At 39.5% G+C, this 21,555-nt stretch overlaps 1 protein-coding gene and 1 long non-coding RNA gene across 3 annotated transcripts in view; one reads left to right on the top strand and one right to left on the bottom strand.

Moving 5' to 3' along the window:
• The window catches only part of NOL10 (nucleolar protein 10), a 114,917-nt gene that overhangs the window by 76,505 nt on the left and 16,857 nt on the right, over positions 1 to 21,555 (top strand). For both annotated transcript variants that reach the window (XM_050753907.1, XM_050753908.1), the window contains 6 exons: positions 2,513 to 2,639; positions 6,710 to 6,789; positions 6,993 to 7,091; positions 8,916 to 9,005; positions 19,971 to 20,144; positions 20,429 to 20,676. In XM_050753907.1, the coding sequence (XP_050609864.1) occupies positions 2,513 to 2,639; positions 6,710 to 6,789; positions 6,993 to 7,091; positions 8,916 to 9,005; positions 19,971 to 20,144; positions 20,429 to 20,676 (818 nt within the window). The remainder of the gene's footprint in view (positions 1 to 2,512; positions 2,640 to 6,709; positions 6,790 to 6,992; positions 7,092 to 8,915; positions 9,006 to 19,970; positions 20,145 to 20,428; positions 20,677 to 21,555) is intronic.
• On the bottom strand, positions 18,760 to 20,509 carry LOC126933802 (uncharacterized). The gene is made up of 4 exons (XR_007718727.1): positions 20,414 to 20,509; positions 19,955 to 20,072; positions 19,626 to 19,824; positions 18,760 to 18,858 (listed from the first exon to the last, which is right to left on the bottom strand). It is a non-coding gene; the product is annotated as an uncharacterized LOC126933802 (long non-coding RNA).

Below are 21,555 nucleotides of genomic sequence, written 5' to 3' on the forward strand. Positions count from 1 at the left end.
GTACCCTTGCATAGGAGTCAAGATAGATCTGACTTTCACCAGAAGTGTTCATATACCCAGTAGCCTTATGGTGAGGTATTTGCTTGTTTTTATCTGAATAAGGAATATTAGACCAATTTAGAAATACTTTTGCCACAGAGGACCCTTTAAGTTTTAGTACTTCATGCATATGAAATTCGAATGTGTTTTATACATGAATAGATTTATTTATCACATAGTTATTGAGCACCTACTATTTGGCAGGCACTGTTCTAGGTACTAAAAATTCAGCAGTTAACAAAACAGATGTCTCTCCTCTCCTCAGAGGACAATATCTTGGATATTATATTCTAAAAAAGCAATAATAGCATACTTTGATCTAGTCTAGAAAAGAAAAGATTGCTGTTTTAGGGAGTACACCATTATCTGATAGAGCTTTGCATTTGCAGGTTTATGACTCACTGGAAGCAAATACCCCTGTAGTTACAAATGCCTCAACTCTCTCGGCTTCAGAAGATGCCTGTGATTTTCCTGGCTTGCTCATGTGCTCCTTCCGACATGAAGTCCTTTCAAATAGACTTATTTGGTGTCCCAGCCTTCCCTGGTTTTTTTTTAAGCCATCTTCCCCTTGGACTCAGTGTGCAATCTGAGTTCATCGCGCACACATTGTGTGTGCGTACATGTGCACACGCAAGTGCACACATGTGCTTCAGCTGGATTTTAAACTTCTTCAGGGAGACTGTGGTCAGTGTCTTTAATTTAGCACAGTGCTTTGTATGTGGTAGCATTTAGTTGTTGACTTCAAGCTACTATACTAAAATTGCTTAAAACCATGGCAGTTCTTTAAAAAAGTGTTCTATATGGAATTTTTAAAAAATGCCTTGCATTTCTTGAAGGTTTGTCTTTTATGGTTGAAGTCAAACCACTTAGTATGTAAAAACCTTTACTTCTATTTTTAAAAACTGTAGATTGCGCTAATATGAAATTTCTGTGGAAGACTCTTTATGCTCGAGTGTTTTCATGTTTATGAGTACCATAGCTGTGTTGGGGTGAAGAGAATCACTCTTTCTAATCAGGCAAAATATTATAACTAAATTATTATGGCCATATCTAACATTTTCTTTTTATTTGAAGAAGGTGTTAACAGGGGCTGTTTTTCTTTGTTATAACTCTCTTCCTTCTACCTTTCCTTCTTCAGAAAGTTCAAGCTAGATTTAATGATTTCCATTATGATTTCCGGGTTTTTTTCCGGTATGCTTGATTGTTACTGAAATAAACAGGTTAAGTCGTCACTGGAAGTTCCATTTTGCCCGAGCCCAGTGTTCTCTCATCGGAATACCTCTGGCTTAAGGGAGGATTTCACTAGCATATCTTCTCTGTTGACTGAGCAGATTTCCTTTGGCATACATTCACCTCAGCGGGTGTGGCATTTTGTTAGGAAAGATTTGTAAAAATAGCAAAAATGTACAAAGCGATCATAGTATTTTATGAAAGTAGTTGGATTATGTTTTTTCATAGTTGGATTATAAACTTAATGATTCATATTTTATTAGTTGGTTATAATTCTGTTCAGCCTTTTGTTCCTCAGCCTTTCATTGGGATAACTCATGGAGCCTGGTCACCCATTTAGTTTTGAAGAATTCTTTATACAGAAATTTTAAAAATCAACTAATTATTTTTAAACGGCAAATAACAATTATATGTATTAGTTGTGTACAGCGTGATGTTTTGAAACATGTGTATGTTGTGGAATGGCTAAATTGAGCTAATTAACATTTGCATCAGATCACATAGTACTTACCATTTTTTGTAATGAGAATATTTAAAATTTACTCTCTTAGCGATTTTCAAGAATACAATATATTGCCATTAATTATAGTCTAGAATTTTAGTTTTTAATGAGTTAAATGAATTAAATGAAGTGGACCATGCAGAATGGAATGTAATTGTCGAGTAAGTAGTTGAAAAACCTTAAAAGAAAGTAATTTTGGGCCGAGTGTGGTGGCTGAGGCTGGCAGATTGCTTGAACTCAGGAGTTCAAGACCAACCTGGGCAACATGGCAAAACCCTACCTCTACAAAATAATAATAATACTAATAAATATTGTTTTTAAAAAAGGTAATTTTTCTTTTAGACCTTTGTTTGGCAAACCTAAAAAATCTAGTATACCAAATAATGCTTTTGTAGAATTCTAGTAGTATTTTGAAGGAAGGAGGTGATACATGAATGAATGGATGTTAATAAGTATCTGAATTATTTATCTATATTTTGATAGTGCTAATATAAGAACATTCATTAATACTTTTGTGCCATAGACTGAGATTGTTTTCTCTTACAAGCCTAAAACTTTACTGATTTGTTTATTCTCTTCTGTTATATACTTGTTCATTATCCATATTGCATCTATTTGTCAATACTTCTGAGAGAAAAAAGGATTTAGAAATCATACTTAACAAAATTTGGTTATAAATGACTGAGACTTGGATGGTGTGGGAAACTGTGCCTTTGCTGACCTTCTCATAAATACCAACAGGTTTTAGGTCCTGCTCCTCGGTGGTGTTCCTTCTTAGACAACTTGACCGAAGAATTAGAAGAGAATCCAGAAAGCACAGTTTATGATGATTATAAATTTGTCACCAAGAAAGACCTTGAAAATTTAGGTAAAAAAAAAAATTGTGATAAAATATTATGTAATTATTTTATTTCTACTTTTTTTTGAGTTTTGAACATGAGAACTGGCTGAGCCATGTTTCCCTCATCTCCCAAATCTTCCCTTTCTGCCAAATCAGATATTAAACATATTATAAATTGCCAGATTTGTAACCTTTCTCCTTAGAGAAAAGTTTAAGTAAATTTAACATACTGAAGCCTTTTTGTATTTTAAATGAGAATTTATTTTAGCAAATAATTTCTTTTAGCATACTAGCTATATAGAGAAAACAAATTGTCACGAAAGCAGTGATTTTTTTTTTCCCCAGTATTATCTGAAGTATAATAAGGTTTTGAAAATACCTCAAAGACGGCAAGTAAATGATTCCTGCCTCCCTTTTAGGTTTGATTATAGAAGACCCAATCTAAAACGTAGAAGTGATACATTGAAACTTTAGATCTACAAGAACCTTAATAGTTACTTTATGTTTAAAGGTCATAAGCCAAGAAATGTCTTGAAAGAACAGCAAATACTTATGAGATAGGGCTTACTATGTGCAGGCAGTATTTTTTTTCTTTTTCTTTTTTTTTTTTTTTTTGAGATAGTCTTGCTCTGTCACCCAGGCTGGAGTGCAGTGGCCCAATCTTGTCTCATTGCAACCTCCACCTCCCAGGCTAAGTGATTCTCCTGCCTCAACCTCCTGAGTAGCGGGGATTACAGATGTGTGCCACCATGCGGTATGGTAAGACAGAGTTTCACCGTGTTGGCCAGGCTGGTCTTGAACTCCTGGCCTCAGGTGATCCATCCACCTCAGCCTCCCAAAGTATTGGGATTACAGGTGTGAGCCACCACACTCAGTCTGTGCAGGCAGTATTCTAAGCGTTCTACACATAACTCATTTAATCTTCACATCCCTATGGATTGGGTACTATTATGATTCCATTAGATAAGGAAACTGAGGCCAAAAAAAAAAAGATAAATGTACGTCGCCAGAAGTTTCAGTCGTAGTAAACTTGAGAGTTGAGCTTTAAATCCAGAGTCTATGCCCCTCCCCTAGCCATCCCAGCCCCTGCAGGACATGTTGGGCCTACTTGCCTAGCACTCCTCTAGGTTAGAGTAGATGGTGCTCATCTTGTTCTGCTGCTGCCAGCGGGCTACTGCAGAAGTTACTGAGAGTGGGAAAACTTAGAGGATCCATTCTGTACAAGGCAAGGCAACTTAGTTGTCTTTGGAACAAATAGATGTGCAACAACAGTTGAGTATTAAAAGAAAACAGAATCGTGTTACCATTAGATTAATTAAACTTCCTTTTTAACCCATATCTCATAGCACAGTTAATCCAGGCAGAATTACTTTCTGTCAGTTACTACCAAAAAAGAACTGAGTTTAGCCTTTTAAAAAATGACTTGAATGAAATAGGACCTTCTTAGTGCAGTGCCTTCTTAAGTGTCTCCAGAGTAATTTTTATAATATGCTATGTCACACTCACCTACTTTCCTAAATTGAATGAAAAAAGGTCATTGTTCTTTTGTGGATTTTTAAAAAACTACTATATTTAGTACATTTTGGGTTCTTTTTCAGTCTCTTTACTGGGTTTATTTTGGATGAAGAAAGCAGTTATATAAGTTTAGGTATATTTTGTTAAAATGTAATTGTACTGCTAATTTTTAAAACTATAGAAATAGATATTCAACAAAACGACAGTCATACTAGAAAGCATTTTATGTATATTACTAATATCTTTTGATGTCAAATGAGCCTTTATCTTTTCCCCATAATATATAAAACCTTCTAAATAGATATCTTAAGAGTAGAAGTAAGTAATGAACTTCCCTTACTTCCTAAGATTATTTTTAGTGCAACATTAGTATATTGAAGATTTGCAAGTTCTGACTGTTCCGGATATGGCCTATAGCAGATCTTATAGCTTGGTATTTCCCACAGTGCGTTCTTTGGAATATTACTTCTGTAAAAAGGACTGGGTAGATAGCATAGTGGCTGATATCATGGACACCACAGGTAGACTGACATGGGTTTATATCCCACCTCTCTCACTTAATATCTGCACAACTTGGCCAGTTCAGTTAGCCTCTTTAAGCCTTGGTTTCCTCATCTGTAAAATGGGAATAATATTGGTCCCTACCCATAGGGTTGCTTGGGGAATAAATCAGAAAATGCTTGGAAAATATTCAGCACCTGTTATTTTAGGAGATTTGTGGCAAATAAATTTGGGAAATGCTAGATTAAGCACAGTTAAATCAATTTCTTTGTCTCACTTCTTAGAGCCTTTAATACCATTATACATTGTAAATCTCCAAACACGGGAGGAAAGTATGAAACATTTCCCAAACTTACTTGACCATGGAGCCCTGTTTTCTCAGAAGATCTCTTGGGACTAGTGATCCATGGGGTTAACTGTAGGAAATGCTGCTGCATCCGATTCTTGGGTTAGGATTGTTTCACTGTGAAAAGCACTTCACTCGATTTTTATTTATGGCCTGACTTGGAATAATTCTGTGAGATTAATAAAGGAAACAAAAAAATTACTTGAATCACTGGTATATGTATTTTATAATGTAGTGGTTAATCAGACCCTTATCCTGAGGAAGGTTTAGAGAATATACATGTGCAGTTGTATACATTCACATTTCATTAAGGTTCAGCCCTCTTTTTTTAAGACTCCATTGTGAAAGTTCAAACCCCATAGTTTTATTTATTTTTTTATTTTTTTTCCATAGTTTTATTAACCTAATGAATTCTATAATAGTATTTTCCTAATCAAGTTTTAGAATTACTTTATGAGAGTATCCTAAATTTATTTTTGCTTTTTATATTGTTCTACAACATATACTATTTTGTACTACCTTATGATTTTGCTTAGTGCTTGATTTTCAGGTCTAGAAGGATGGGTATTTCTAAAATTTGGAAATTAGAGTAATGTTTTCCTTAGAAAGATAGTCACTTATACCAGAGGTCCCCAACCTCTGGGCCATGGACCCGTCCGTACCAGTCGGTGGCCTATGAGGAACTGGGCCATACAGCAGGAGGCGAGTGGCAAGTGAGCATGACCGCCTGAGCTCTGCCTCCTGCCAGCCATGGCATTTGATTCTCATAGGAGCATGAACCCTAGTGTGAACTGCACATGCGAGGGATCTAGGTTGTGTGCTCCTTGTAAGAATCTAATGCCTGATGATCTGAGGTGGAATAGTTTCATCCTGAAACCATCCCTCCCCCCATCCGTGGAAAAATTGTCTTCCACAAAACCAGTTCCTGGTACCAAAAAGGTTGGGGACCACTGACATATACCATAAATGTTCTGCATGTGACTACATCACATGTGGCCTTATTTTGAATATAGTCTCAGCCTTTTTCTGTGTCAATATTTGCAATTAATAAATAATTTCTGTGACATAGTCGTAGCATTCTTTTGTGACCACCAGCACCACAAGTTCTAAGTGTAATCTGTTACAACTGGGAAACTCTGAAAGGTATCGTTTGAGGCAGGGTTCTCAAATCCTGACTGGTAGTGGACTTTTCATTAGTCCCTGATGAGGAATGCGTATGTGATATATTAATATGCATGTATGTATGTTTCTATATAGTGGTAGGAATTTGTCAGCGGTTCTTTCTTGGAAGACGGTTCTTTCTACTTTGTTTTTGTGAGTGTCCTTTGTTTTTGCAAATGGTGGGAGATAGCAGTGTTTCTCCTCACTCCCTTCTCATTTCAATTTGGCAACTTACTGTTGATTCGCAGTATTATTTTCTAAATTGAACTGGTTTGTGGAAATAAAAAATCTGAGGACCACTCAGAGGGTATAAGAGAATCCTCTTTGTCATGGTTCATAAGGACTTTCTCATCATTTTTGTGTGTAGTATCATAACATTAAAATAAATAAGGATGATATTGCTGAAGTCGATTGAATGTTCTCTATAGATATCAAAGAAGATTAGTAATTCTAATCCTCAAATTTTTACTCTGAAGTGAAATCTTATTATAATCAAATTGTGGTCCAAGAAAAACTGTTGAATTTTAATGAAGATTGCATAAGGACCTGCTGTCTTCTCTTTGACCTTTCCCAGGGCTCACCCACCTCATTGGATCTCCTTTCCTCCGGGCATATATGCATGGGTTTTTCATGGATATAAGACTCTATCACAAGGTAAACAGAAAACTACAGTTATTATGTTTCAGGTAACTAATGAGCAATCTGTAGCCATTTCCTCACTACTCGCACTTTCATAAAACATACATGGGATTTGTAGGGGATCTGCCTGTTCTTTGGTATAACTGTCATGGTGTATATGAAAATGATATTACTAAATACCATTCTTTTATTTTAAAAACTTTTTTCATTTTGAAAAGGTGAAACTGATGGTAAATCCATTTGCTTATGAAGAATATAGGAAAGATAAAATACGACAGAAAATAGAAGAAACGCGTGCACAGAGAGTCCAGTTAAAGGTAAATATTATACTTACCATTGAATTTATCAGAGAAGAGTACTTAATTTTCATTTTGTGTATTATTCCAAAGAAATCTGCCATTCTTTTCTTGGTTTTCCATCTTTAATCTGTGTCTTTTGCTAATATTTTTGGTATAGTTTGTTTGTCATCAGTGTGTCATGTTTGTCATGAGGATGTAAAAACTCTTTACAATTTTAGCATTATGACCTCTGTGGTAATTGTACTGTGGGAAATAATGCTAGGATGATTGATATTGTCACCTCCACTAAAAACCTGATAGTATTTTTAAATGTGTTTTCGATTTTTGGAGTATCAGGGCTTTGCTAATCCCCATTTCTTACTGACCTTTGGCCGTATCTTAGGCTATTTGGATCATCAGAAATGGTCGACAGTCATAAACTGTACTCGCTGTCTGAGTACATAGAATTTAATGTAAAGAATGATTAACTTGGTATTCAAGAACTGAAAAGGCAGAACTGCTAAAGGATGGAGGAGAGCGGTGAACTACAGGAAGTAGCCACCAGCTCAGGGCTGGGGAGCAGCCTGGGGAATAGGAAGAGGAGGCCCTGTGGAGCTGGACTCAGGCTTCTAAGGAGAGGCCGCAGGCAGGTTCCAGGGCCCTTGAGGCATAGCAAGGATGTTCCCGGGAGCGTTGGAAACTGCAAACTGGAATCCACCACTGCTGTGGAATCATCTGTTGTTTCCAGGACAAAGAGTTGCTGTTGTGTGGTGCCAGCGCAGACAGGGAAGGGCAGGCCCTGCTCCCTCGCCTGCCTTGCAGTCTGTCTGCAGCCGCCTCTGTTGGTTCATTTCAGCCACCAATGATACCAGTGTTTGTAACTGAACATTGGTATGCATACATACTCTGTCACTGCAAAAGACTAGTGACTGTTTTCTGCATTTACCCTCAGTACTTTTTTCTTTTTCCAGACTGTTAAAAGATTTCTGGTGTTTTTTGAGACAGGATCTTGCTTTGTTGCCCACGGTAGAGTACAGTGGCACAATCAGAGCTCACTGCAGCCTCCACCTGAGCTCAAGTGATCTTCCTACCTCAGCCTCCCAAGTAGCTAGGGACTACAGGCGCACACTACCATTTCAACTAATTTTTTGTAGATTTAGTAGAGACAAGATTTTGCTGTGTTGCCCAGGCTGGTCTTGAACTTCAGGACCAAAGCGAGCCTCCCATCTCGGCTTCCCAAAGTGCTGAGATTACAGGCATGAGCCACTGCACTGCCTCTCAGTTTGCTTGGAAGAGGCTCTCAGTGCCCTGGGAAGAGACATGAGGGCCAGTTCCCCAACAGTGAGCTGGGGTTGCTGTTTTTGTGCCATGTGGCCCACCCGGCATCATCACCTGTCTACATTTCCTACTATGAGGATAATGAAATTTTAAAAATAAGAATTAGTTGGCTGGGCCCTATGGCTCACGCCTATGATCCCAGCACTTTGGGAGGCCAAGGCGGGCGGATCATGAGGTCAGGAGATCGAGACCATCCTAGCTAACACAGTGAAACCCCGTCTCTACTAAACATACAAAAAATTAGCCGAGCATGGTGGCGGGTGCCTGTAGTCCCACCTACTCAGGAGGCTGAGGTAGGAGAATGGCGTGAACCCGGGAGGCGGAGGTTGTGGTGAGCCGAGATCGTGCCACCGCACTCTAGCCTGGGCGACAGAGTGAGACTCTGTCTCAAAAAAATAAATAAATAAAATAAGAATTAGTTATCTCCTATTTATGAGATTATACTCACAGAACTGTTAACCTTTAAGCTAATATGTAAATATGTTAGGTTTTATAATAAAATAAAATATCAGCTTTTCTTTCTAGAAATTGCCAAAAGTTAACAAAGAGCTGGCACTTAAATTAATTGAGGAAGAAGAGGAGAAGCAGAAATCTACATGGAAAAAGAAAGTTAAGGTAAGATGTAAAAGTATCGGAAATCGTTTCTGCATTTTGTTGATAGTAACTTACATCTTTTTTATTGTCTCTTTTTACTTTAAAAGTACATGTAGGACTTTTTCTTTCCTGCTTATAAGATTAGTATATGCTTAAGATGGGAAGTCTGGAAAACAGAAAAGAATATCAAGAAGAAAACTATCCTTATAATTCTTATACCAGAGAAAGGCACCGTTAATATTTTAGTGAATTTTCTTCCTGTCTTATTTGTCTCAAAATTAGAAACTACAATAGCAAGAGTCTTGTATGTGTAAAATGTTTATCCTGATTCTTTAAAATAACTCAGGTCATTTCCCATGTTGTTAAAAATTATTTGTAGATATTTTTAATGGCTACATATTCTGTTCTATGAACTGATTATAATTTACTCAATCCTTCTATTGTTGAACATTTAGGTTATTGTTTTTCTTTGTTTATAACTCCAGAAGTAACTGATTTTTATTGAGACTTGGTGTTCTAGGGCATATATGCAGGCTGAAGTGTAACTTCTACCTGCTTTCCTTTATAAATGTGAAAATAGACAAAGATCAGTCATAAAATAAATAAAAGTTCGCACTTTGTTTAGTTGGTATTGTTCAGAGGTGAGATTTTTCTGGTTTCAGATAGATGACCTAGTAGCTTTGGGCCAGCTGTGTGGTGCCCTCGTGAGGTTTCTTTTGTTAGCTTATTCTTTCTCTGTCCTCTGGTTTTTAACCAGGTACGTGCATCTAAGATGAGTGAGCTCCTTTTGTCTTCGTTTCTGTTCATGCTCTTCAATACCCAGGGACTGCAACTAAAGGATCTTGTTCCTAGCTCTTTGCACACCGGTTGTGTAATCTTGGGTGATTGCTCATCTTCACTGGGTCACAGTTTTTTCATCTGTAACATGCAAGGACCGGAGATGGGCATTCTTAGAGCTGTGATTTCCAAATGAATTCAGACTCAAGACTCCCCCTTGCTGTCTTCTGCTTCCTTAGCCTCTCCCTGCATCTCCTCATCCTCATTTATTACATTCTTTAATATATTATTTAAATTTTAATTTCTGGAAGCCTCTCAAGTAAATAGAGGACTTTTAGGTTTCCATTTTCATGACATGAATAATATGCCAATGTTGAAATAATTCCTCAAACTTATTAGTATTTGAATTTATGTCTGTGTGCTATGGCTCTGCACCTTCCTGAGTTACACCAATGTGTATAAATGAATATGTATGTCTTTAAGTGTTTAAAATACAAGTCCTTCCTGCTGTGTTGACTCTCTCCTCAGAGTATTCACACTGATCTTCCTGTTAGCCAAGCCCAAGCATGATTAGGGAGGTAACTTTTCAGCTTTGTAATGTCATTTCACAGTAAAAGCTAAATGGAAGTGATCTTCGGGTGTACATGCCCTAAGGCTTCAGAGTCCTTATTATCTGATAGAGATGAGAATACGTAAGTTACAATGTAATGTTGCTACTTTGTGCGGCATGGTATACCAGAGCCTTTTGATAAGGCCCTGTGATTATCAAGATGCAGAAGTGTCTTTGCCTTCCCCCCATTTCTTTGGTAGACCTTTGTTGAGGTTGAGGGCGGCCCTTCCCTTCCCCCCATTTCTTTGGTAGACCTTTGTTGAGGTTGAGGGCGGCCCTTCCCTTCCCCCCATTTCTTTGGTAGACCTTTGTTGAGGTTGAGGGCGGCCCTTCCCTTCCCCCCATTTCTTTGGTAGACCTTTGTTGAGGTTGAGGGCGGCCAGAGAAGATTTAGAATACACAGTAGTGCAGGATGGTAGAAATGACCTTACAGGTTGAACACATGCAGAGCAGTCTTCATGGTCAGTAGGGAAAATTAGCGTTGTTCCATGCCTTTAAACATTTTTGACAAAACATTAAAAACTCTCTTACTGTCCATTATAAATTGGAAAACTAGGATCTTTTTAGTATATTGTAATTTAAAACATTAGGAATAAAGCGTAATATTTTTTTTCTTTGTTTTCTTTCTTTCTTTTGTCAGTAATACTTGGAACAGTGCTTTTTTCTCCTCCTAAACTTTTGATATGGAGCCAGCATTTTTCTTTGCCTCAGCAAATTGTCATACTCATTTTCTAAGTTTAGATAAGCTTCCGATGTTTTATCCTTTGCTCTTTTGACATTATGAAATGTCTCTGAGAGTTCCTTTAATGTGAAGTTCTTTGCCAGCGTCACTTCCACTGGGACACTTTTCTTCTTCGTGTCACAACTGTTTTCCTCATTTGTTTAGAGAAGTTTACCATTACACGCTCCCCTCACTATAGACTTAACGAGTGCCAGCCAGCGACAGCAGCCACATTCCCTATATTCCCACAGCCAGCTCTTTCTTCTGTAACTCTCTTTACATTTGATTCACATTTTTGTTGTTGCAGTTTTATCTTGTTGATTAGTTCTCTCTAAATTGTACTTTTTTGTAAAGAGTTTGTCTTTGGTATCTAAAGAAGCAACGCAACAGTTACACGCATCCTGTCTGCATGAACCGAACAGGAAATTCATTGCGCATCACAATGCCAATGCAGTGACCAGTCACTGACAGGCTTTGAGAAGAGTGACCCATTATTTACGCAGGGATTTGTGGACTAAAGAACTCGCAGCGGAGTTACACTTTATGCACATACTCAGTTGATGAACAGAGATAACTGAAATTTGAACCATCTTGTTGGGGCACCTGGTATTCTTTAACTACATTCCTTGGCTACTCCTTCCTGTTGGCACTGTGCGAATCAAGGACTTGCCTTTCTGTTATCTCCAGGCACATCTACGTTCCGTTGGTGTTCGCTCATTTTGTTGCTACATATTCTCTAATTAACTATCAGGATGGCATTTGATTATTTTAGAACCTATTTGTGGGTCACCCTGTAGAGAATTACCAAGCCGTGTACCATTTTACTTCCAGTGAAAAGGAGGAAGAACCTTAGAAATTCTTATCTTCTTCCATCAAACAGCAGTTTCTCTTCAGCTCTTCATAGCTGGAAATGCGATCTTTGTAGCCATATCACGTGATAACAGAATTCTTCCAAAGAGTAGTATTTGTAAAATGTGCCCCTAATCTGCTTTTTGGTGACTTCCTAGCCCAAATCAGACCTATTATCAGAGCTCAGTTTCATTCCAGAAATATTTATATATGGTCTTTTGAAAATCTGAGGCTGTGCTTAGAAAAAGTTTGTATAATTTGTTGTTGAACAGTTTCATCTTAGGTAAAGTGAAGATCGTAGAAATCACTCATGAATTAAGGAAAGAATCCTTCATTATAATTTAAAAGAATACTTGAAAGAATTGCTAAGTCCCATCAGCAGATCGTTAGTCTCTCCTTTGAACTCAGCTCCTCAAAAGCTTGAGAGCTTTACTAGCTGTGATACCTCCTGATTTGAAAGTTGGTGTCTTGCAATACCAATTTGAAAGGTATGTTTTGCCTTGTCTGCAGCTGAAATTTACTGGAGGGAGACAGTGAAAAGTGTTCCCAAATATTGCTGCCACTGATAACACAAAAATCTAGTAAGATGTTTACTGTATGGTTGATATTGAACCTCAAATGGGAGGTGGCCCACCACATAATGTCAGTCAGTGGACATTATCCAAACTCAGAAATTTTGGTTGTATTAATTCTAGTTAACAATTAAGGACCAGTGCAGTAGCTCATGCCTGTGTTCCCAATACTTGGGAGGCGGGAAGATTGCTTGAGCCCAGGGGTTTGAGTCTACAGTGAGCCATGATCACATCACTGTACTGCAGCCTGGGCTACAGGGCAAGACAGCATCTCTTTAAAAAAAAAAAAAAAAAAAAAAAAAAGAATGTATTTATTCTTTCAACACATAGGTGTTGAATTCCCAGTAGGCACAAACAGCTTTGAGAGGCATGGGCATCTGTGATCTGTTTGATTTGTGAGGGTATGAGTTTTGATTAGAGCTGTTTTTCCTACAGGTATCATTTTTTGTATATTAGCCTTTTTTGTCACTTTCTGGCTGTGGCCTTAAAGTCTCTGATGAATGTACTTTTCTTGCATTCTGCAACAGCTCAGGCAGGACTGTGCATGAGATCTCTAAGCCAGGGGTCTCCAACCCCCAGGCCATGGTACTGTTCTGGGGCCTGTTAGGAATCAGTCTGCACACCAGGAGGTGAGCCTTGAGCTTCATCTGTATTTACAGTCACACCCCATCACTCACATTACTGCCTGAGTCCCACCTCGTGTCAGATCAGCGGCTGCATTAGATTCTTATAGGAGCATGAACCCTATTGTGAACTGCACATGCGAGGGATCTAGGTTGCCTGCTCCTTAGGAAAATCTAATGCCTGATGATCTGTCACTCTCTCCCATTAGTCCCCAATGGGACTTTCTAATTGCAGGAAAACAAGTGCAGGGCTCCCACTGATTCTGTATTATGGCGAGTTGTATAATTATTTCATTATTATTACAGTGTAATAATAATAGAAATAAAGTGCACAATAAATGTAATGCGCTTGAAATCATCCCAAAACTCCCTCGCCCTCCACCCCTGCTCCCCCGCCACCATCTGTGGAAAACTTGTCTTTTGCGAAACTAGTCCCTGGTGCCAAAAATGTTGAGGACCACTGTTCTAGGCCATGGGTATTCTGTGGCTAGAAACCCATGGAAGAGATATTTTAGCAGTTTCAAGAATCACTAAATACCACTAAGAACTTATATTAAAGTAATACTTCATCTGTCTAGGGAATACAATTAGGTAAAAATACTTTGGGTTGGATCAGATTAGTTTTTACATCCAAAATATTATTTTTAAAGCTTTTTTAGTATCAATTTTTTAAAAAATTACAGTTATACATACATAGTTTTAAAAACTAAATATTTCAGGCTGGACACAATGCCTAACACAAACATTACAGGCTCATACCTATAATCCCAGCACTTTGGGAGGCCAAGGCAGGGAGATCACTTGAGACTGGGAGTTTGAGACCACTCTGGCCAATATGGTGAAACTCCGTTTCTACTAAAAATAGAAAAACTAGCTGGGCATGGTGGTGCGCACCTGTAATCCCAGCTACTTGGGAGGCTGAGGCAGGAGGAGGATTGCTTGAACCTGGGAGGCAGAGGTTGCAGTGAGCCAAGGTCACGCCGTTGCACTCTAGCCTGGGCAACAGAGCAAGACTCCATCTCAAAAATAAAATAAAATAAAATAAAATTTCTGTAATCCCATCACTTTGGGAGGCCAAAGCAGGGAGGATCACTTGAACCCAGGAGTTCAAGACCAGCCTGGGCAACGTGGCGAAACTGCATCTCTACAAAAAATTAGCTGGGTGTGGTGGTGCATGCCTGTGATCCCAGCTACTCAGGAGGCTGAGGTGGGACGATCTCCCTGCAAGGCCACAGTTAGCCGTGGTCGTGCCACTTCACTCCAGCCCAGTAACAGAGTGAGACTCTGTCAAAAACAAAAACAAAAAAAACTAAACATTTCTCCAAGGTTTCTTAGGAATGTAGGCCATCCCATTGTCCCCCCCTTTTCCTCCCTCCCCCTTCCTCCATTTTCACCTCTTCTCAGACAACCACTTTTGCCTTTTTAGCTGATTATTTTGGTATGAATCTGTCTCTCTGTCTCTCTGTCTCCTCCCTCCTTCCCTCTTGCCTGTCGTCCTACCTCTTAACATTTTAGTGTTAGGCATTATCTTTTGATAACTTTCCTTTCCAAGGAAGCTATATTGTGATTTTGATTAAGTTGGTATTCAGCATTACATTGTTGTAACTTTTGTTTTTTTTGAGACAGGGCCTGTTACCCAGGCTGGAGTACAGTGGCAAAATCATAGCTTACTGCAGCCTCAGTCTCTTTGGCTTAAGTGATCCTCCCACCTCAGCCTTTCAGATAGCTGGGATTACAGATGCACACCACACCCAGCTAATATATATGTATGTATATATTTTAGTAGAGATGAGGTCTCACTGTGTTGCCTGAGCTGGTCTCCAACTCCTGAGGTCAAGAGATCCTCCCACCTCAGCCTCCCAAAGTGCTGGGATTACAGGTACAAGCTACCATGCCTGGCCTATGTAGGTGCTATTTCTAGCTGAGTCAGTAGCAATCTGTGACTGCATTTCTTGTTCAATCTTTGTGTCCTTTGAAGTTAATAATTGTCTCTCTTGCTTGTTTTCTATGTAGTTATCACTAATCAACCCCCAATTTATGCCAGTTATCTAAGTCTTATTTTGAGGTATTTAGATAGGTTAGACTTATACTTATTTACCTTCCTGAAGAAGTTGCTTCTAGAACTTTCTACCCCATTCCATTCTGGCCTGGTCACCTTCTAATCCTGGGACCTCCCTTTGCCATTATCCTGTGGATTCAGTTCACCTCAACCCATGTTGGACAGAGAATTACAAGAACCTTCAGTTTCCTGAAGAAATACAGTTTCCAGCCTAGACAAGCAGTCAGTCCATATGAGAGTATGGTAAATTTTTTCAGACGTGCAAGTTCTCAACAGCAGCCAATTCCCCTTAAATGCTGTGTTTCCTTGGGAAATTGCTAGAGGAGTTGCTTCTCTAAAATAACAGAAAGAGGAAGCGTCCTGGGAAACCTCACACAAAACGACTGTACTGTGCTGCAAGCCCATCTCAGTCTAGAAGTTCGGTCTTCAGTGCTGGGGAATTTTCTTGAAAGAAAATTTCTATTAGTTTTTCCTGCCATGATCCATAGTTATTTTTTGGCAGTGAGGAATAAGAGTTTAAAAAGTGAATGAAAACTCTAGGTGGGGACAGGGTCCCTCAGTCACTCTGCGGTGACTTGGCCACACTGTCTATTTGGGGAAGGACGCTGCACATGTCATTGTCTCTTAAGTCTTTCTCTTGGCTGGTCAGGTCCTCCTGCTTGGGGGTAAAGGCCTGGCTACCAGCATTCCTAGAACTGACCACCGTAGGTCACAAGAGATTGGAGGGTTCCAGAGGGCACCTCACCCCCACGTGCCAGCCTTGTCCTCCCCTCTTTGTGGCCAGCACACTTCTCTTGCTCTTGCAGTGCCAACCCCAGCCAGACAACTCCTCAGTGGGAAAGGGCCAGGACCAGGCTTTCCAGAGCTGGGGTGTGATTTTAAATAGGCTTTCTTTCTGACTCTCAAATTTTTATTACCCCTGTTTCCTTTCCTTCTTTTGAGGGTTTATGTCCTTTTTAAAAAGCTCCTTTTCTGTTGTTCTAGTGAGGTTTTAGGAGAGATGAGAAGAAGATACTAGTGTGCAAGCTACCGTCTTTACTCAGAAGTCTGTACCAGCCTAACTTCATAGGTATCATAGCATTGAATGAACTAATTTGATTGGCTGGGGTGCGGTGGCTCACGCCTGTAATCCCAGCACTTTGGGAGGCCTAGGCGGGCAAATCACCAGGTCAGGAGTTTGAGACCAGCCTGACGACATGGTGAAGCCCCGTTTCCACTAAAAATACAAAATTAGCCCGCTCTGGTGGCACGTGCCTATAATCCCAGCTACTTAGGAGACTGAGGCAGGAGAATCTCTTGAACCCGAGACAGAGATTGCAGTGAGCCAAGATCACACCACTGCACTCCAGTTGGGGTGACAGAGCAAGACCCCATCTCAAAAGAAAAAAAAGAACTAATTTGTTTCAAATGGCAGTCATTCTTCATATATGTTACTATGTGGAACAAAATAATAATAGGCATCCCACTCAGGTAGACAGATACCATTCTTCCAGGTAGGACTGTGGTATGGACAGTACTTTAATGTTTTCTGTATTTTAATGGTAAAGTTGAGCATGTGTAGACAGGTGTTTACAGGATGAATCACTAGCCAGACACTTGTAAGCTCCTATAGAACATTAATAGCTATACCTTATCCTACTTTTTTCCTTAAGACAGCTGTGAAAACAAACAGACTAGGAAAAAACCCTGAAGGAAATATTTTTACAGATGGGTCAGAAGAGGTTTTATTTTATAGTTGTTCATCCAAAGCATACTTGTCTTTAGGCAAAGCAATTGATTTGTTTTAAATTAAGAAAAAAAGCTTAATACCAGCAACATACATAGTCTTTGTAACATTTTATCTATTTATTAAATATGACTATTACTTTAATAAATATAGTAAGATGAAAAGAAAATATTTGCCCTTGGTGTTTTTTTAACCTGAAAATGTGTAATAGGCAGTTAGGTATTCATTTGAAAATATCTTTGACAATATCACCTGTCCGATACCTACAGATAACTCCAAAATTTACATGATAGCCCCCTTCTTTCTCCTGAGACATGGCGCCTAGTTCCCAGACACCTAGTGGTATCCGTCCGAATCCTGGTGCTCTTCTCCCTGTATCACAGGCATAGGCAGCCCTAAACGGAGCGTGATTTCTTCCCGTTTACTCCACCCCTGCGTTTTTTCCTAATGCTCACCAGTGATGGATCCTAACTCACTGTCGCCAGCTTTCTGGTTGCTTAAGCTACATGTATGAGAGAGGTTTCTAACCGCTTTTAATTCTTAACCCTCCTATCTCCATAGCTGGATCTGTCAATTCTAATTTAGAACTGTATCTCACAATTATTCTTTCCTAAAAACTGTTCCCATTGCCCTAATTCAGACCATCTCTCTCGCCAGTTTCTTAAAATGGCTTCTTAGTCTTCTCATGATGCTAACTTCTTACTCGGCAGTCCGTCAGACATCATGCTGCTGCAGACTCTTGAAGCACAATTTTGGGTTGTTTGTTTGTTTGTGACAAGGTCTCTCTGTCACCCAGGCTGGAGTGCATGGCATGATCTCAGCTCACCGCAGCCCTGACTTCCCAGGCTCACACGATCCTCCTACCTCAACCTTCCAAGTAGCTGGGACTACAGGCGTGCACTGCCACGCCTGACTAATTTTTTATATTTTGTGTAGACAGCGTCTCACCATGTTTCCCAAGCTGATCTCGAACTTCTGGCCTCAAGCAGCCCTCCCACCTTGGCCTCCCAAAGTGCTGAGATTGCAGGTGTGAACCAACACCTGGCCAGAAGCACAATTCTGTCATCTGAAGAGTCTTGAAGCACACTTCTGTTGATCATCCATCTTCTCCTTCCTCCCTGCTTCCCTGTCTCCCTCCTTCTTCGTTTCTCTTCCCTTTCCTCTTCCTCTTCTTCCTCCCCCTCCTCCTCTTCGCTAGTGGTTTCCCCTTATATCTTCAAAATAACAGTCATGGTATTTAAAATCCTTTACAGTATGGCCTGATCAAAAAATTGTTTTTGAAATTGCATCATTCTTATGTCACCAGACTATTCACCACTTCTGTCGGCTGGAAATGCTGTTTCTTCAGATTTCTACTTGTTGAAACCTCATCTTTCAAGCCCCCTCCCTGATGCCACACCCCCCAAGGCCCCTCCTGGGGTGTCTTTTGTTGGGATTCCTTTATCTGTCCTCTCCTGTGACACTTTCAGCATTACCGAGCAGCCCTCAGAAGGGGCCTGGTAGCAAATGTGTTTGCAGTGTTTTTCTTCCTTACTAGATTAGGATCAGGAACCCAATCTTACCTTTCTTTTTCCCTTCATCCTAAGTCTTTCTTGGAAATGATGTTTAATCAGGGAAGACTTGTTGCATTTAATATCTCAGAATTTTAGGTAAGGGTTTATCTGTTTTTAGGTATATACAAATAATAAACAGGCCAAGTTCCTTAATATCTTATGATTTATTAAACTTTTGTATAGGTCTGTCAGTATCACAAGTAATAGTCAGAACTCAACTGCCTGCAACCTTATTTACTCTCAACAGTGGAGAAATAGTAAAGTAGTCTGTTCAGCAGAGTCAGAGTCCATCACAAACAGGTCAGCTTTTTCCAGCAGTGTTCAGGGCTGTTTACTCTGATTGACAAACAATTCTAAGTAGGCAGTTTGATCTGGCTTCCAAGCCTATAGCAGAGAAGGAACGATAAGACAGTCCTAAATGTGTAAGATTCTCTGTCATCTACTTAAGTGAACAGTTAAGTTTACAGTACAGTTTTAGAAAACTTTCCATTGAAAATGGTACAAATAAAAAGGAATTTAGTGTCAGTCCCGAGCTATCTAAATAGGTCTCAGTAGCCAAAGTTTTTGTGTCTGAAGGATACACAATATCCTTTGACAACAGTTAGTTGACCTGAGGGGAAATATTAATGAAATCACCCGGTAGGAGATGGAAACGTCCCTTCTGTTTCCCAGTAACTCAGCTGGAATTGGTAAACTTACATCACCAGCTTCCTCCATCCCACCATGTGAGTTACTGACTTTGTATACTTCCTCTCCCAGTTTTGGAATCTGAAGTTGAAAGAATTGCTTATTTTAAGTCAGCGTAGTAACTAAGCTTTGTTTAAAAGTCCTGTTTTCAGGTACAGTGGCTCACACCTGTAATCCCAGTACTTTGGGAGGCCAAGGCATCAGAAATTGCTTGAGCCCGGGACTTCAAGACCAGCCTGGGCAACATAGTGAGACCCATCTCTACAAAAAATAAAAAATTAGCCAGGTGCGGTGGTGCACCTGTGGTCCCAGCTACTTGGGAGGCTGACTGAGGTGGCAGGATCACTTGAGCCCAGGAGGTTGGGGCTGCAGTGAGCCGTGATTGTGCCATTGCACTCCAGCCTGGGTGACAGAGTGAGACCCTGTCTCTAAAAAATAATAAAAGCCATGTTTTAAAAACTTACCTATTTTCTTGAAAGGTACTTTTTGCATTAAAATGTTAATTGAAGAAATTCTTTCTAATGCATTAAGCATAAAGTTAGCCAAAAGACTCATTCTTAGCTCATTGTGTGTAATGGCCAACTGGTGTAGATCATCTGCAAAGTAGATTAGTAGAGGTTCTTTTGGTGGTGGCAGCTGAAACCTAGGGGCACAATGGAAGTCCTGGAAGAAATTTCATAATGAGTTAATAATGTATGCCTCGTGCCGCTTATTAATTTATAATAGAATCAGTGTTTTAAAACCATATTTCTGGTCTAATTTTAATCAGATATTAACTTAAATTTTTACATACTTTTTCCTCCTTATAGAGTCTTCCTAGTATTCTCACCGATGATCGATTTAAAGTTATGTTTGAGAACCCTGACTTCCAAGTAGATGAAGAGAGTGAAGAATTCAGGCTTCTGAATCCACTTGTTTCAAAAATTAGTGAAAAAAGGAAAAAGAAGCTAAGACTCTTAGAGCAACAAGAACTGCGTGAAAAAGTAATGTACTCCTTATCATTTAGAATTTGCTACTGTTTCTTTAATACAATGTTTTCTTTGTAAGTTAGAAGAGTCTTCGATTATACTTGAGATGTAATTAATTCCATATTAAGTGATTGACATTGGGCTTAGGAGTATTATCTTATTTAATTAAAGGCATTTCTCCTGATGCATGCAGTAGAGTAGCTGTTAGGCACTCATTAATGGGCCAGTTGCTGCTTCAGAGAAAACAAGGGGTCTGTGTTTGGGGGAAAGGAGTTGCTGCTTACTATTTTTATTCTCAGGAAGAGGAGGAAGAGCCGGAAGGAAAACCGAGTGATGCAGAAAGTTCGGAGAGTTCAGATGATGAAAAAGCCTGGGTTGAAGAGGTCAGGAAGCAACGCAGACTCCTCCAGCAGGAGGAAAAAGTGAAGCGACAGGAACGACTCAAGGAGGACCAGCAGACAGTCCTAAAGCCCCAGTTTTATGAGATCAAAGCAGGAGAAGAATTTAGAAGCTTCAAAGATTCTGCCACAAAGCAGAAACTGATGAAGTGAGTAGCACTGCCAGAGTACACAGTTGACATGTAGCCAAGCCCTTGCTTTTCCTCTCTGGCACATCGCCCTAAAGATGACATTTCTGTCTTTGGATGATGGAGGTGCAGAGGGTAGAGGGGACAAGGGAAGCGGGAGGTAAGGCCATGTGGGAGGTGATGTGAGGGAAGCACGCAGGAGGCCTGAGGGGAGTGTTGCTATTGAAGTACATTGGTCTCTAGGGGATTTACTTATTTGTCACAACTTTTTGAGGTATAGTTTACATGCAGTAAAATATAGGGTAGAGGTAGCCTTATGAGTATCAGTGGAACACTTTTAAGCTGCAAAAGCCACACACTTTCCTTGTCCTTGTTTTTTCCCCATGAGGTTCCCTCACCTACAAATACTTATTCTGTGCCCTACAGATCGGTGCTTTGAAGCCTTTTGGACAGTGGTTGCTAGGAGATGACAACTTTTCTGCTTCTTCACAAAGTTATTTTAAAAAATTAGAACCTCGGTTATGTTTACCCCATCTCGCTTTACCTGGTTATTGAAAAAGTTACTTGGAAAATTTGCCAGAAGTTTTAAGTCTTTTTCAGGAAAATTGAGAGATGAAAAAGAGTGGTATTCTAGAATAGGCAAATATGTAGAAAGAGGCAGAAAGCAGAATGGTGGTTGTCGAGTGTTTTATGGGTACAGAGTTTCAGGTTGGATTATGAAAATGTGCTGGAAGTAGTTGGTAGTGGTGGTTGTACAACAGTGTGAATGTACTTAATGCTGCTGAACTGTCTACTTAAAAATGAATAAAATGGTAGGTTTTATGTTATATTTACCCCCACTCCAAAAAAATTAACCTTCCCCAGAAAAGGTAGTTTTATTTGAATAATTTTCAGTTGTCA

Source organism: Macaca thibetana, chromosome 13 (genome assembly GCF_024542745.1).
Source record: "Macaca thibetana thibetana isolate TM-01 chromosome 13, ASM2454274v1, whole genome shotgun sequence".
Taxonomy (NCBI): domain Eukaryota; kingdom Metazoa; phylum Chordata; class Mammalia; order Primates; family Cercopithecidae; genus Macaca; species Macaca thibetana.